Here is a 17,688-nt window from a genome sequence, read left to right as displayed (position 1 = left end):
GGCTACAACAATGTAGTGTGTTAATTATTACCTGGTCTGTAAATTCATGTCAACCAAGAGCTAAACTGAAGGTTTAATATTTAACATTTATTAATTAAAAAAACCAAACAAAAAAAGAAACACATACACAGGTTATACCTACCAAAAATAGTCAAAATACATTAACACCTCAGATTACTGATTAAAATTCATTAGCAGGTCCTAGAAAAATTAAATATTTTAGACTAATTTAAATGTGTTTTTTCACAAGTACATGTATTTTTTCACATTTCACATGTAAGGCAGCGCAATTAAGTTCATGCTAACATTCTATATTTAATTAGTGAACGTGGTGCTTACCTGGTTTAACAGCTCGCCCACATAGCTGGGGTTGTAGAAGAACTTGTAACATGGCAGGGTTGTTTAAACTTTTCATAATTTGTACTGGATTTGGCTCCGGAAGTAAGCCCTTTTGATTACTGTGCATCTTCAATGAAGATAGAAATAAGAAACATCAGAACAAGCATAAGTGCAAAAGATGTCATTGTAAACGCTTTCTTCTAGAAATTCTCATTTATCCAATAAGATCTATTTTATGATAAAAGCAATTTGATTTATATTATGTATTTTTATATACTTTTTACCACAGTTCTTAATTATAATGTTAGATGTTCCACCATATATGTGACATGAAATCCTCACAGAATATCTTAGTTAAATACCAACTGGCTTCAAGACGACTGACAATTTAGTACAATAATCTCTTCATAAAATTCAAATAAAAAGATGACAAGGGAATCTGAAGTTATTAACAGGGAGATAACTTGTTGACATAAGATGAATACACTGATACTGTAGAAAAGCCTTATTATAATGTTGATCTGAAGTTTAATAATGTGGGTTGACTTATAATTCAAAGTTTTCTTATAATAAAGGTCTTTATTTCATTAATTTAATCCTCTACTATGAGACTAAACTGAACTGTCCTTACAAATATGTAATTGGGTAGCTTCCTAAAAATACGAAATTGTCTTCAGCTTTAACAAACATCCTGATAGGTGAGGATATTAAAATAATGATATAAAAGGAAAATTATAAACTTCTAGCCATGAGAAAATGGAGAACTAACAAAGACAACTGGATCCCTCTTCCCATCTAGATACTGAGAGGGGGAGAATCATGGATCTGAGCAACTAACACGAAACCTGTGAAAACCTCAGGGAGACAAGGTATGAAGGTAAACACCGGCAGAGAGCACGAGAGAGCCTGGATACACACACAGGATAATCCCGGGAAGGGCTTTTGAGTTGCCTCGCTACTTTGCTCCCTCCACCCTGCCTTCGTACGAGCATGGCTTTCCTGGCCCACACAGCAAGGCAGGAAAACAGCAGCATCAGCCCAGTGACAGCCACAGGACCTTAACAGCAGGGTGGCACACAAAATCCAGAGACAATGGGGGCCAGATAACACCGAATGCAGCAGACCATCTGGTCACTGAAAATCTTCCTAGCTCCCCCAGCCTTCTCAGTTCCTCCCTTCTCCACCAGCTGGGCAGGGTAACAACTGAAGAAGGCAGAATTTGGAAAAGAGCAGGGTTGGGCATGGAGGTGAAGACAAGGTCTCTAAAGTGCAGGGCTGGGGTGGCCAAAGGGCTGTGGTCAAGCCCAGATGGTGAAGGCAGAGCTTCTCTGACCCAAGGTGTTTGCCTGCCTTCCCTACACCCTAGCTAGGACCAGGCTTTAGCTCTCTCCTGATTCCCTCCCTTCCCCCAACCTCTAAACAGTGACATATAAGGAAGCTGACATTCCTCCCAGGGAAATATGTATTCATTAAAAAAAAAAAATAGCTAGGCATCTGGAGAATGCAGTCACTAAAAAATAATGGTAACAAATGGAACCACCTGTAAGACAGAAAGCAGAATTAATGGATAGGATACAATAAGAATGTCAAATAAACATAACAGACATTCTAAAAAAGAAAATGGATTTTTATAGGTAATATGAAACAAAAACAAGTAATTATAAAGAATAACCAATGAGAAATATCAAGTATGAAAGACATAAATGTTGAGAAAAAGTATTACAATAGCAGCTCTCACTTACTATATAGACTTGGTCTTGTTCTAAGCACTTTATATGGATTAGATCGTTTAATCCTCAAAAAACAATTCTATAAAGGTAGGTGTTATGATCCCCATTCTATAGATGAGGAAACTGAAGAAACTCAAAGCATTATTCTTAACCTGTGTCCTATGCTTTAACAGGTTAACAGAGGTTAAACAGAAGGATGTATGTGACTAAAAAACAAAATAGCAATCTGAAAGATTGGGTTAAGGAAACAGAAAATTCTAACAAACAAGAAAAAGCAAGGGTATGAAAAGGATTAACACCTATATAATAAGAGTCCCTGAAGGAGATGAAAATAAGAAGGAAATCTTTGAAGAAATATGCCTGAGAAATTTCCCATTATTAAAGAAAAATTAAAGACCACAGAATGAAAGGATCGACAGTGTCCCAAATATAATGACTAAAGAAAAAACACACCTAGGCACATTTTTGGCATGCAATTTAAAAACATCAAAGCCAAGGAAAAACTGCTAAAAGCTTCCAGTGAGAAGGAAGGAAGGAAAAAGAAATACTCCAAAGTAAAAAGAAAACAGATTAATATCATCTTCTATCTCAAAGCATCAACACTGGATTCAAGAAGACAATGAATTCATATTTTCAAAGTGTTACAGGAAAAGAACTCTGAACCTAGATTCTGAGATTCATCTAAGCTAATATTTAAATATAAAAAAAGAAATAAAAATATTCCCAACTATACAAGTTCTCAAAAGTTTTTATCACATGAATACCCTCTTTCAAAATGTCCTAAGAGGAAGTACTCTAGTAAAAAACAAATAAATGCAAGATGTTATTACATGATACGTGGAAATTAAGGTATATAATATTGTAATTTTAATCTTGCATACAAAGCCACAATCATAAAAACAACAACAAAAAAATCAAGGCAATCCTAAAGTAAAAATGTAGACACCAATATGGGAGTAGGTAGGGGAGGAGGGAGGAAGCGGACGGAGGTAAGAATGAGTTCAGTGGGAAGACAGAGGTACTGGCAAACCAAGAGCTGTTAGTAAGTTAGGGACCACTGCCAGGAGGGCAAAGATAGAATGTGTAACTCTCAAACCAGAAGAAATTCTTATCTATCCAAAGTAGATGGGAAATGAAAATAAAGGGAAAAAGTACAGTTAAACATGAAATAAGATGGCAAAAATGATCCTAACAGAACAATAATCAATACATTGCTCTAAATGCACCAATTAAAGACAGGGATGCTCACATTTGATATTTTAAAAAGGTAAAACAACATGTTAACTACAAGACACACACCTAAAACAAAATAATATAGAAATATAGAAAGGCTGATAAAAGAATGGCAAATATAAATCAAAAGAAAGTTGAGGTAGCCATTTCAACAATAGAAAAAAAATTTTCAAGGTGGAAAAACACATACCTTGGTAAAATAATCTACTAAGTGAAGTATCCCAAGAATGGAAAAACAAGCACCACCTGTACTCACCATCAAATTGGTTTTTACTGATCAACACTTATGTGCACATATAGTAATAACATTCACTGGTGTTGGGCAGATGCAGGGAGAGGAAGGGATGGGTATATACACACCTAATGGGTACAGTGCACACCGTCTGGGGGAGGGACACACTTGAAGCTCTAACTCGGGGGTGGGGGGGGGGACAAGGGCAATACACATAACCTAAACATTTGTACCCCCATAATATGCTGAAATAAAAAAAATAAAAATATGACATCATTTTTCTATTGGGAAAAAAAAAAAGAATTCAAGGTAGTAGAGAGTTTTAAATGTTGCAAAGAGACCAAGCAATAAAAGACTGAAAAATCCCCACTAGATGTGAATATTAATAAACCCCTGTTAATCTTAATGAGAACACATTCACTTGAATAAGGGAGGCAGAAACTACATTGGATTAGGCTGAGAGGGAAAGGGGGAATTAAGAAATGGTAGCAATGCATGGGGCCTAATTGTTCAAGAAACTCTGGTTACATGATTATAAAGAGAATTTTTAAAGGAAAAGACTTGAGCATGTTTCTAGCAGATGGGATGGAACTAGTGGAGCAACAGGTGAAAATCAGCAGAAAGGTGAGGATCAAGAGCTCTGAGGATGGCGATGTGGTCATGAACTCCTGCTTTGGCAGCACAAGGCACAGCTCATCCTCCACAGAGAGCAGGGACATTTACAGGCCTTGTTCACTGATGAATCCTAAACTTCTCTAACAGTGCCTAGCACATAGTGGGTTCCAAATAAGTACTTGTGGGATGAATGCTATTGAAGAGAGAAGGAAGTGAAAAACGGAGGCACATTTGCTGGTGGCGGGGGGTCGGGGGAAGAACAGTTGAATGAATGAGTCCAACAGAGTCTTCACATCTCTATGAGGTAGGAGCCAAGATCATCTGGGAGAAAGGACAAAAGCAGGAATAGAGTGAAGGTTTTAGACAGTTGCTGTAGAAAATGGTAGAAAAGAGCTGATGAGAGATGATCTAGAGATTTGATGGAGGGCCAGCGAAAAACATAGCCACTCGTTTATAGTGTCATCAAGCCACCCAGTTGTTTTTCTACAAGAAGACAGCGCTGACTTCAGAAGTAGGTGATTGGATGGACTCAGAACTGTAAACTCAGCAAATCAAATCCAAAAAAGAGACAACCAGAGGAAATGAAGTTGATAGTGAACGAATGGCTGTAGTAGTGAATTATGCAAGCAAGGACATAAGAATGACAGAAGAACCTATGAGGGGACAGACAAACCAAGAAAAACGGGAGAAGAGATCCAAGACCAAAGGTGAGGTCAAAGAGTAGAAGGAGGAGGGCGGGAGATTGGAGCGTAGAGGATAACAGCAACCTCCTGTCTCTGCCTCCCTCCTCTAACCTCCTCTTTCTCCAGTTCATCTGCAGTCACTTTCAGACAAATCTCTTGATGGCTTAACTATGATCCTGTCAATACCTTGTTTATATATTTTATAAATTCCCCACTGCTTATCAAATTCATCTAAATTCTCCAGCTGAGTGCTCAACAGTCTTCTTGATGCTTTGGCATCAACCTATATCCAAACATCCCTGTATACACCTTGTCCAACCAGACCACTTACCGTTCTGCAGGCGTATGAATTCAGCTCATACCACTGTGTGGGTGGTTCTGTTCCACCTAGAGGGACTACTCACTCTCCCGCCTTAGCGTTGTCACATTTAGCAAGTAAAAATACAGGATGCCCAGTTAAATTCAAAGTTCAGGTAAACAATGAATAATTTTTTGATAGAAGTATGTCTCATGCAAAATCTGTATTTGTCTGGCAATCCTATCCTCCACCCCCATCAACACATCAATATCTTATCCATCCTTAAATATCACACTCAAATGTCATCTTCATCATAAAGTCTCCCCCAATTCCTTCAAAAGTATATTCCTTCATTCAGTCAATGAATATTTACTATGCTAAATATAGGGTTAAAAACTGTGAAGAAGGAATAGTCTCTACCTCCAAGGAACTTCCAGGTTAGAGAAGCAGAGAGGAGTAAGTAGACAGTTGCTATAAAAAAGCAGGTACAATATGCCATGTCAGCAAAAGTAGGCATGTCTTCCTCTACTTATACAATGGACATTTATTAAAACTTCTTGAAAAAAGAGGCATGTTACACTGAAAACTTAGAACTGAACACAAACTCAAATATTCACTGAATGAAATTCCTTCAGATGAAATTCTCAAGATGAATATAAACATACTAAACATTTACTAAATACAATTTCTTTTTTTGTGACATCTTCTGGCTTGATTTGACAAAGATACCATTTAGCAACTTTTTTTTTTTTTTTTTGAGACAGAGTCTCGCTCAGTCGCCCCGCTGCTAGAATGCAGTGGCATCACCATAGCTCACTGCAACCTCAAACACTTGGGCTCAAGCGATCCTCCTGCCTCAGTCTCCTGAGTAGCTGATACTACAGGTGTGTACCACTGCACCCAGCTAATTTTTTCTATTTTTAGTAGAGACAGGGTCTAACTCTTGCTCAGGCTGGTCTTGAACTCCTGAGCTCAAGCGATACTCTCACCTCAACCTCCCAGAGTGCTATGATTATAGGCATGAGCCACCATGCCCGGCTGTCAACTTTTTTTAAAAAAGAAAAATGTCTTCAATATAATGGAAATGTAGTGATGATCCAATCAATGATCAATCACTTTGGATAGGTTAGATCTGCGGTCCCCAACCCCCAGGCCATGGACCGATACTGGTCCATGGTCTGTTAGGAACCAGGCCACACAGCAAGAAGTGAGCAAGTGAAGCGTCATCTGTATTTATAGCCGCTCCCCATCACTCCCCCTGGATTAGATAAATTAAAACAGTTATTAGAATCTTCAGTATCCTAAAAGAGAAAAAAACGAGAAACAGCTTACCACTCGTTGAGCCGCTATCAATGCTGCCAACGTACTTCGCCCTGGTGCTCCTGGGGCACAGAAGGAAACCTGGACTTTGCTTCCCTTGATGGTAACCCCATCTGCTGCTTGCTGAACCTCCTCAGCCTGCCCTGCCGTGTTATATTCAACCACCGCAAAGCCGCCAACGTAACTACCTTCATCCTGTGCAAGCTGATGGGATACATTTTATTAAAAGGGAATTCTGATATTTATTTACAAACATTTATTTACAATATATAATTTTCAAATCCAAGAAGAAGTATATCAGAGCATGATACTGGTGAAAATAATGTACTCTTTCTCTATGAAAATAAAGTTTACTGATTGCTTAGATGCAGTTCTTCCTGAAGACAGGAAGATAAACAAGAATCTGTAAAGTTTCTTTTTAATTCTTTGATTTTCTAATTTGTTTTAACAGTCAAAGCCCAAATGGTAAGAGTCCCTACATATTAAGAAATATATATAACTGATAATTTATAGGAAAAATGAGGACATAATAATTAAAACTTTCTTTAAAACAAAATTTACGAGATACATGGACAATGAAACACACTGAACAATTATATAATATTTGATCACAAGTCAATGTAAAATAGTTAATATTATTGAGATGAAAGGTAGGAACAACAATGTTTTAGGTAGATCCCAGGAATTTCATCAAGTGTACCAAAGCAAGCCTTATTTAGGAAAATTGTGCCCGGGTTTGTTAAAATACCACACCACCATACAACTTTTATTATTCTGAATGTGCCCTAAATAAATCCTTGCCATGTAGAACTCAATTTATCTCCAGTCATCCACCTGTAAAAGTGTACACAAAGATACTAAAGTCCTGGATCTGTAAAGACTGGTACAAAGAGCAAAAATAGAACAGAATGAGACACTAAAACGTTTCTAAGTTTTGAATATGTCTGAATTATCTTTAATATATTTATGATATAAACAGATAAATGTGACAAAATTCAGCTTGGTATGTCTTTGATATTATAATTAAATCATTTCTTAGTCCTTTTTAGTTTCTTTTCTCTTATTTTTGAAGCTTAACTTTTTTTTACTTTCTTCTAGGTTTAGACCAAATTTTTAGTTTTCCTTCACACTACATCTTCCCTTTAAAACTGTCCTTAAATGTCTTTTCCTCTATAAAACTTTTTCCAATCCTGAGTTATTTCATTAATCGTTTGGAAACTTTAAAAATATTTTTTACTATTCCTGCTTCTTTATGATGATCTTCATACCTATATAAATTATAATATCGTCTGAGTCTTTCAAAAGACAAAATCATTTTTAGTCCCTAGAATCAGTAGTTTCAGGGAGAACTGCTTAGGTTCACTATGAGGGCCATTCAAAGATATAATGGTCTGACTTGTAATCTAGTCAATGTTCTATTATTTTGAATATTTAGCAGAAGCTAAATAGTCACTCAAAAATATACTGTAGCAAACATTTTTCTATCAGGTGTAAAGCTAGACTAGATAATCTCTAAGGTCCCTTCCAACTCTGGGATTCGTAATTCGAATATGATTTTGTTAAGATCCCTCTAATTGTGGGATTCATAATTCAAACACAATTCATGATAAACGGCTTTTCCCTCACATTTGCTTCAAAGGCCTCAACTAAAGGTACAAAGAATTATGTACAGCCACAGGATGACAACATTACATAATTCTTAGTATTCAAGAATAGCACCTCAAGAAGCCAATCAACTTTTAATAACTGGACAAAGATTGAGTAAAAGATTTGTCACAAAATATTCTAATTTTATACAGTTTGGAAAGTTTGATGCTTATTATATTGACATTAGAGGGATAGAGATATAGGAAAAAGATGGCAGCACTAATCTTAAAAATACACATTATTCCAGGATCTCACTCATGTGTAGAATCTAAACAAGCTGATCTCACAGAAGTAGAGAGTAGAATGGTGGTTACCAGGGGCTGGGGCGACTGCCGGCAGGTGGAGGTATTGGACAGATGTTGGTCAAAGTATACAAAATGTCAATGAGATAGGAGAAATGGGTTAAAAAGATATTTTGTACAACACGGTGACTATAGTTATAATAACAATATATTGTATTCTTAAAAATGCTAAGACAGTAGATATTCTCACCACAAAAATGATAACTATGTGAGATAGTACAAATGTTCATTAGCTAGATTTAACCAGCCACAATGTAGATATATTAATACTTCATGTTGAACATAATTTTATCATACATTTTTTAAAAATCATAAAATATATATACACTCCAAGTTCAAAATTTCTACTGCAATACTAAGAACTCAACAAATGTATGATTGAAAAGAAAAAGGAGGAGTACAGAAGAAAAGGCAGTAAAGGGAAGAGAGAGAAGGAAGAAATGAAGAGAAGCAAGAGAGAAAGAATTGATTAGCTGTTATATAAAACCTGTAAAGAAAGGAATTCTATACAGTATACATTTCTATTTATTAGGATATATTTAATTTTACAGTGATAAAGAGCTTTAAAATTCTCACCAGTGTTGTCAGTTTTCAGGATCTTCTCTAAATGTCTCACCTACCATGACCCCATTAAAACAGAGTTATACAATTCTTTTTAAACCTGATAATATTTTTCTTTTCCTCCATTATATCACTCTTCATACAGGGTTTGCGATTATTTGCTTACTTGTCAGTCTCTTCTCCAGAATGATGAGGTTTTGAGATAGAGTATCTTTTTATTCTTTGCATTTCTGACACTTGGCATAGTGTCTGGCACAGAGAAGATGGTAAGTCAGAGTTGGATAGGTGAATGGATCAATGGGTAAATAGTGGGACAAATGGATGGAATGAGAAGGTGAATGAGTAAGTAATGGATTTGCTAAGGCATACTTAACTACCTAACAATATACTCTGGCCTGTCAACAGAAGGAACTGATTTAAAATTTCCCATAACATTAAAGTCTTAATTGCCGACTAAAACAGAATTAACTATTCACTGTGATATTCATACAGGTATGATAAATTTGTAAGTGCATGTAAAATAGATACATATGCATATATTTTTATAAATTTCTAATGATCTCTTAAAAATACGTACCTGGCAAAACACAGGTTTATGGACACTGGAAAAAAATTGCAACAGTTCTTCTGAATCCCTGTAGTCACTAGGGAGTTTATCAATACAAAGGCACTTAGAATGAATGAGCTCTGAGGCCAATAGATTAACATCCATCCATTGTGCAAAGAGTGCTGATGCTCCCAACTGTTTACCCAATAGCTCCAATCTAGCCTTTGCAGCAAAGTCCTTTTTCATGTATTCCACAAATCCATAGCCTTTGGAATGGCCAGTAACTTCACTGTAGACCAGAAAACATCTCTCGATATTTCCATAAGCACGAACAAGTTCTTCAAACTCTTCTAATGTAAAAGAAATGGGCAGGTTGGTAATACACAGCAAAGCATCTGTTGGCTGGAGCTGGACTATTAAGTCTTTTCCTCGAAAAGAATATTGATGAAATGTCTGAATTGCATTCTGTGCTTGTTCTCCATTCAATAACGTAACAAAAGCTGGAAGATAATAAAATGAATTAAAGAGCTTTCTAGGCCAGTGTTTTCAAACTTTTTTGGCTGTGACCCACAGTAAGAAATATATTTTATGTCTGTAACTTAGTACACACATATATTTTTTTCTGAAACAAAACTATCATTAAGTAATACCCCTACTATATACAATATACTGATAATTTTTATTCTATTTTCCTATGTTTTTTAATGCTGACAAATCCACTAAACTAATTTTATGACCTGTAACCTAAATAGAAAGTATAGGAACTATATTAGGTGTTTCACTGTAAAATCCTAAAATGTTCTGGGATTTTTTTGATTTTTTAAATAATCTTTTCCAACCACACACATACTTAATTTTTCTTCCCAACAACCAGTGATACAACATTTTATGAAGCATTTATAAAAACCCTCACTGGAATAAAATGAGGTTACAAAACCTTTTTTTATTTCAAGAGAGTTCTAAAAGACCCTGTTTGATAGCAAGGACCTGAAAAAATGAAGGTACAGCAAAAAGACCAACAGATGCTCAAAGGAGGCCAGTTCTTTCTCCAATTCATATACATTTCCTTGAAATCATATTAATTAGATTGAAACAACACACACACATATACAACTTGATATACTTTTTTTTTAAGTATTACAGGTACAAATAATTGTGGTTACATGAATCGTTTTTACAAAGCTTGAGTCACGTTATAGGAGTGCCTGTCACCCAGAAATTGTTCATTGTACCCGTTACATAGGTTTTTGCCCATCCCTTCCTCTCCATCCCCCCCTGGTTGATTTCCATTTAGTTTTATTTCCTTCTATGCATGTGTGAGCTCACTGGTTAGTTCCAATTTAATAATGAGTACATGTGGTATTTGTTTTTCCATTCTTCAGATCCCTCATTTAAATAGTGGTCTCCAGTTCCATCCAAATTGCTGCAAAAGGTATTAATACAACCTTTTTTATGCCTGAGTATTACTCCATAGTATACATATACCACATTTTGTTAATTCACTTGTGAATTGATGGGTACTTGGGCTGATTCCACATTTTCGCAAAATTGTAAATTGTGCTGCAATAAACATTCAAGTGCAGGTGTCTTTTTGATAAAATGACTTCTTTTCCTTTGGGTAAATACCCAGTAATGGGATTGCTGGATCATATGTAGGTTGACTTTAAGGTCTCTGAGGAATCTCCATACCATTTTCCATAGAGGTTGTACTAATTTGCAGTCCCATCAATGGTGTATAAGTGTTCCTTTCTCCCTGCATCCATAGCAGCATCTACTGTTTTTGGACTTTTAAATAAAGACCATTCTGATTGGAATAAGGTATTATATCTCATTGTGGTTTTAATTTGCATTTCCCTGATGATTAGTGATGTTGATCATTTTTTCATATGTTTATTGACAATTTGTCTATCTTCTTTTGAAAGGCTTCTGTTCGTGTCTTTTACCCACTTTTTAATAGGGTTGCTTGATTTTTTTCTTGCTGATTTGCTTGAGTTCTTTGTAGATTCTGGTTATTAGCTCTTTATCAGACACATAGCTTGCAAACATTTTCTCCCATTCTATAGGCTATTTGCTCTGTTAATTATTTCCTTGGCTGTGTAGAGCGTTTTAATTTAATCAAGTCCCCTTTATTCATTTCTGGTGTTTTTGTGATTGCCTTTGGGATCTTCTTCATAAATTCTTTGCCTAGGTCAGTATCTAGAAGAGTTTTCCCCACATTTTCTTCTAGAATTCTTATAGTTTCATGCCTTACATTTAAGTCCTTTATCCATCTTGAATTAATTTTTGTAAGTGGTGAGAGATAAGGATCCTGTTTCATTCTTCTGCATGTGGCTATCCAATTTTCCCAGCACCATTTATTGCATAAGGATTCTTTTCCCCAGTGTATATTGTTGTCTGCTTTGTCAAGGATCAGATGGTTATATGTGGATAGTTTTATATCTGGGTTTTCTGTTCTGTTCCACTGGTCTATGCCTCTATTTTTGTGCCACTACCATGCTGATTTAGTTACTACAGCCTTGCAGTATAGTTTGAAGTCTGGTAAGGTGATGCCTCCCAATTTGTTCCTTTTGCTTAAGGATGCTTTGGCTGTTTGGCTCTTTTCTGGTTCTATACGAAACATAGAATTATTTTTTCTAGCTCTGTAAAATAGGATGTTGGTATTTTGATGGGAATTGCATTGAATCTGTAAATCACTTTAGGTAGTATGAACATTTTAACAATGTTGATTCTACCGATTCATGAGCATCATATGTTTTTCCACTTGTTTGTATCTCTGATATACTTTTTTGATGAACAATATCAAATGAAAAAATTACAGGATTCTAATCTTGGATAAGAAACTTAACTTTATGTCTTTATGAAACAATAAAAAGCACTTGTCCTGTCTACCAAATGAAATTGTTACAGCATCAAGCAACAAATGCAATATGACAATTTATATAATCAAAAACATGATACAAATATAAGGTTCTAAATCAATGAAAAATGCACATTCACATATGATAAAATTAAATTTTAACCATCAATTTGTTTAATCTGTTGTCATAAAAGAACATAAAATATTTTGACCAATTGTACAGGAAAAATTTAAAGCCCCCGTTAAAAGAAATAACACAGGACAATCCACAAATTACAAATCAATTGCTCTCTAAGAGTTCCTCCCTCTCCCTCTAGAACATACTGTGAAGTTGCTCCATGTGAGCATTTCATTTACTCAAATTAAATTAGAACAACGTGGTAATATGTTGTAAATGGCATATATATATATAAAGAGAAAAAGAAGGCATTTAAATAGCATGGGCAATTTGCCTGTCATTTCACTCAGTCTGCTCTTCCCTCAGTTGCTCTTAGTGCCCATGCAGCTCTCAGAGTGAGAGCATCTCACCACACTGAGTGTGATGCTAACATTTAGAAAAACACATTTGTCATTTAACATGGTCTCCACATGCAAGGAACCTATTGCCAAAGGAACAGCTAACTCTTCCAACACTAGAGAAAAAATGGCTCTGCTGCCCTTACTGAGACTATCTGTTGGTTTCCAGCACCCTTTTAAAAAAGGGCTGGAATTGTTTTGATTCTATGTCTTTTTTCCTTATGCTGACATAAAATACCACTTAACTCTATTTTTCTAAAACAAGGATATGAGTCAACAGTTTGTAAATACGGGTTACGTTCCTATATCAGCCCACAAAATCATTAGCTCTACTTGACTTTAATTCTCAGGGCACTTGAAACTGTTAATCATTCCCCCTTCCTTAACTTCCTTGATATACTCTTTCCTGATTCTACTCATAACTGACCAAACACCCCTTCCTCTATTTCCTTTCTAGATCTTTCTCCTCCACTCACATCTGTAGGGTGGTACTCCTTAGAGTGCCTTCCTGACAGATGCACTCATGGTAACACCTGTGTGGCCATATCTGGCAGTCCCAAACCACTGAATCTCTCCTCTCTCACTCCACGCCCTCTTCCCCTCAAGCAATCATGCCCATTCCTATTTACTCAGTATCAGGTGCCAGGTACCAAGTTAGACACCGGAAATGCGCTGGTGAACAGAACAGGTAAGATCTCTTTCAACAGAACTCACAATCCAAAAGGGGACGCTAGACATTTAACAAAGAGTTACAAATGTGGTATCAGCAAAGAAGTATGAGGAGCTATGAAAGCAATTAAATAGAGCAAAATAACCTTGTCTGAGGACTCAAAGAAGTCGTCCTATACCCTTTTAACTCCCAAATCTGTGTTTCCAACTTTCCCTTTCCTATATATGTGCACACTGACTCTCAAGCATAACTCAGGATCAGCATCCTATCCCTGAGCCCACCCCAATCCCAATCCTGCTCATCTTCCTCTATCCCCTACTTCAGTTGGTAGCACCACATTCACAAATCAGAAACCTGGCAGTTAACCTAGACCCTGTCTCCCTCGTCTCCAATATAAAAAAGAATCTTCAAATTCCACCCTTCAAATAGGTCTTGAATCCATCCTTTTTTCTTTATTTCTGTAGCTTTTCCTCTTTTTTCTTTTTCTTTCTTTTTTTTTAAGAGACAGGGTCTCATTCTGGCACCCAGGCTGGAGTGCAATAGGGTAGTCATACGTCACCGTCACTGCAGCCTCAAACTCTCAGGCTCAAGCAATCCTCCCACCTCAGCCTCTTGAGTAGCTGGGACTAGAGGTGCACACCACACCTGGCTAATGTTGTTTTTTGTATGCAGAGACAGAGTGTCGCAATGTTGCCCAGCCTGGTCTCAAATTCCAGGCCTCAAGCAATCCTCCCATCTAGGCAGGAGGGTGATTTAGGGCTTATAGTATACATGTTTAACTTATCACAGTCTACTGTCAAGTGGAATTATACTACTTCAGGTACTGCATAAGAAATTTGTAACAGTATGCTTCCATTTCTCCCCTACCATTAATATATTTTATTTCTACATGTATTATAAACCTCACAATACAGTGTTATTTTGTTTTTAACAATTACCTTTTAAAGAGATTTAAATATTAAGAAAAAAGTCTTTACCAGTGTAATGACCACATCTGGTATTTGTCACTTTGTTCTATAGGTCCAGATTTCCATCAACTGTATCTTCCTGCTTGAAGGATTTCCTGAAGTAACTCTTATAATGCAAGTTTAATGGTGATGAATTCTTTCAACTTTTGTGTGACTGAAAAACATCTTTATTTCACCTCATTTTTGAAAGATATTTTCTAGGGGTAAAAAATCCTATGCTGACCTTTGTTTTCTTTTAGTAAACAAAGAAAAGATGATGCCCCATGGTCTTCTCACTTGTGTTGTTTCCAAGAAATCTGTGGTTATCTTTATCTTTGCCCCTCTAAATGTAAAGTATCCTTTATTCTGGCTGGTTTTAAGATTTTTCTCTTTATCGCTAATTATAGCAATTTGATTATAATGTACCTTGTAGTTTTCTTCATGCTTTTGTTTTTGGGGTTAGTTGAGCTTTATGGATCTCTGGGATTAGAGTTTTCATCCTATGTCAAAAATTTTTCGCCATTAATTCTTCAAATATTTTTTCTGTACTACCTTCTCTTTCCCCCTGCAACAGGGACTCTAACATTTGGATTCTCGAAGTTGTCCCACAGTTCACTGATACTCTCTTCATGTATTACAGTCTTTTTTCTCTCTGTTTCATTTTGGATAGTCTCTATCATTGTTTTCAAGTTTATTAATCTTTTCTTCTACAATGTCTACTCTACTGTTAATCCTATCCAGTATATTTTTCATTTTTTTTATCCTTTTTGTTTTTCAATTTCAGAATATTATGGGGGTACAAAGAGTACAAATGTTTTGGTTACATGGATTGCTTTTGTACTGCCTGAGTCCAAGTTATAAGTGTGCCCATCACCCAAATAGTGTACACTGTACCTGTTAGGTATGATTTCACCTATCCTCTTCTCTCCCCTCCCACCTGCATGATTTCTGTTGAGTTTTACTTCCATCTGTGCACATCGGTGCTGACTGGTCAGTTCCAATTTAATAGTGAGTACATGTGGTGTTTGTTTTCCCATTCTTGTGATACTTAGGACAATGGTCTCCAGTTAACAACCTTCGAATTAAACAAGTCAGTCAAAGATAAAGAACAGAGAATTAAGAGGAAAGAATAAAGCCTACAAGAAATATGGGATTATGTATAGAGGCCAAATATAAGACTTACAGGCATCCCTGAGAGTGAAGAAAACACACAAGGGTTATAAAGCCTATTTGAGGGAATAATTGAGGAAAACTTCCCTGGTTTTGCTAGAAATTTAGATATCCAGGTACAAGAAGCTCAACGAATACCTGGGAGATTCATCATAAAGAGGCAATCACCACGACACATAGTCATCAGACTGGCCAAAATAAACAAGAAGGAGGAACTCCTGGGAGCCACAGGTAACTTACAAAGGAAAACCCATAAAGCTAACCTCATCTTCAGTCTTCTTAAACAAAATAATGGCCAATGAAGAATTTTGTATCCTGAAAAACTAAGTTTTTTATATGAGGGAGAAATAAAGACTTTTTCACACAAGCAAACACTAAGGGAATTTGTCAAGACTAGACCTGTCCTGCAGGAAGTACTCAGATCTGCATTATACACCAATCAGCATAAAAGAAAACCACCAGTGTATTTTTCACTTCATACATTGTAATTTTCATCTCTAGAAGTTTGATTTGGATAATTTTTTACGTATTCCATGCCCTTATTTACCATGTTTAATCTTTACTATAACTTCTTATGCACATGGAACACAGTTATAAAAACTGGTTGAATGTCCATTTTCATTAATTCATCTGTGTCCCTTCTAGGCTAGTTTCAGTTTATTTATTTTTCTCTTCATTATACGTTGTATTTTCCTGCTTCTTCACTGTGTCTAGTATTTTTTTATTGGATGTCAGACATCGTAAATTTTACCTTGTTGGATGTCAGATGTTTCTGTATTCATATAAATATTCTTAAGTTTTGTTCCAGGATGTGCTAAGTTACCAGGAAACAGTTTGATCCTTTCTGGTCTTGTTTTTAAGTTTTGTTAGGTAAGACAAGAACATCATTAGTCTTAGAGTTCATTTTCCCCACTCTTGAGACAAAACCCTGAGTATTCCTCCTGATGTCCCACAAATTATGAGGTTTATCATCCTGGCTAGTAGAAATGCCACCATTCCTGGCTACATGTGAGCTGTGAAGACTGTTACCTCTAATCCCTTTGTCGCTATCTAGTAACATTGAAATTGTACATACCTATGACTTCGCACTTCAATTATGGAGAAACAGTTGAAGCATATAATAGACAACTAAAAGGACATTCATTGCAACATCATTTGAAATACTGGAAAAGTTAAAGCTTCCTGAATTAATGTAATATTAAAGCTTCCTGAATGCCTATCCTGAATTAATGTAATGGATACATTAATTGTGATAAATTCACATGACAATTATATGTAGCAGTTTAAATCAATGAACTAGAGTCACATACATCAATGTGGAAAGATCTGAAAACAACATTGAGTTAAAAACAAAAAAGTAAGTTGCTAAATAAAACACAGTAGTACATCATTTACGAAAAGCTTAAAAGAAGACACGGAATAATACTATTTTATATATACCTATACACATAAATGGTAAAATTACAGGTATTAGTCAAGATAATGTGGTAAGAAACAGGCCCACAATCTCAATGACATAACAAAACAAAAGGTTTTCTTCTTGTTCATGCTATATATCCCATGCTGAAGGTAAGGAAGGAAGGAAGGAAGCTTTGCTCTTTATAGTTGCTCTAAGACCTAGGTTGAAAGAGGCTCCGTTACCTTCCCTGATTACTTTAGCAGGGGGAAGGGGGAGCAGTGAATCACATGCTGGCCCTGAAAGCTTCCCCCTAGAAGGGATGCATGTCATTTCCATCCTTGTTTCCTTCATCAAAAAGCATATCATGGCCGGGCGTGGTGGCTCATGCCTGTAATCCTAGCACTCTGGGAGGCCGAGGTGGGCGGATCGTTTGAGCTCAGGAGTTCGAGACCAGCCTGAGCAAGAGCGAGACCCCATCTCTACTAAAAATAGAAACAAATTATATGGACAGCTAAAAATATATATAGAAAAAATTAGCCGGGCATGGTGGTGCATGCCTGTAGTCCCAACTACTCGGGAGGCTGAGACAGGAGGATCGCTTGAGCTCAGGAGTTTGAGGTTG

The 17,688-nt window shown here is 36.3% G+C and overlaps 1 protein-coding gene across 2 annotated transcripts in view; it reads right to left on the bottom strand.

Moving 5' to 3' along the window:
- RAVER2 (ribonucleoprotein, PTB binding 2) overlaps positions 1-17,688 on the bottom strand; it is a 78,354-nt gene that overhangs the window by 39,770 nt on the left and 20,896 nt on the right. For both annotated transcript variants that reach the window (XM_069480101.1, XM_069480102.1), the window contains exons 3-5: positions 9,538-10,007; positions 6,463-6,654; positions 340-466 (exon numbers count right to left, since the gene is read on the bottom strand). In XM_069480101.1, the coding sequence (XP_069336202.1) occupies positions 340-466; positions 6,463-6,654; positions 9,538-10,007 (789 nt within the window). The remainder of the gene's footprint in view (positions 1-339; positions 467-6,462; positions 6,655-9,537; positions 10,008-17,688) is intronic.

Source organism: Eulemur rufifrons, chromosome 8 (assembly GCF_041146395.1).
Source record: "Eulemur rufifrons isolate Redbay chromosome 8, OSU_ERuf_1, whole genome shotgun sequence".
Classification (NCBI taxonomy): Eukaryota; Metazoa; Chordata; class Mammalia; order Primates; family Lemuridae; genus Eulemur; species Eulemur rufifrons.
This window is presented reverse-complemented; position numbering and strand designations above follow the sequence as displayed.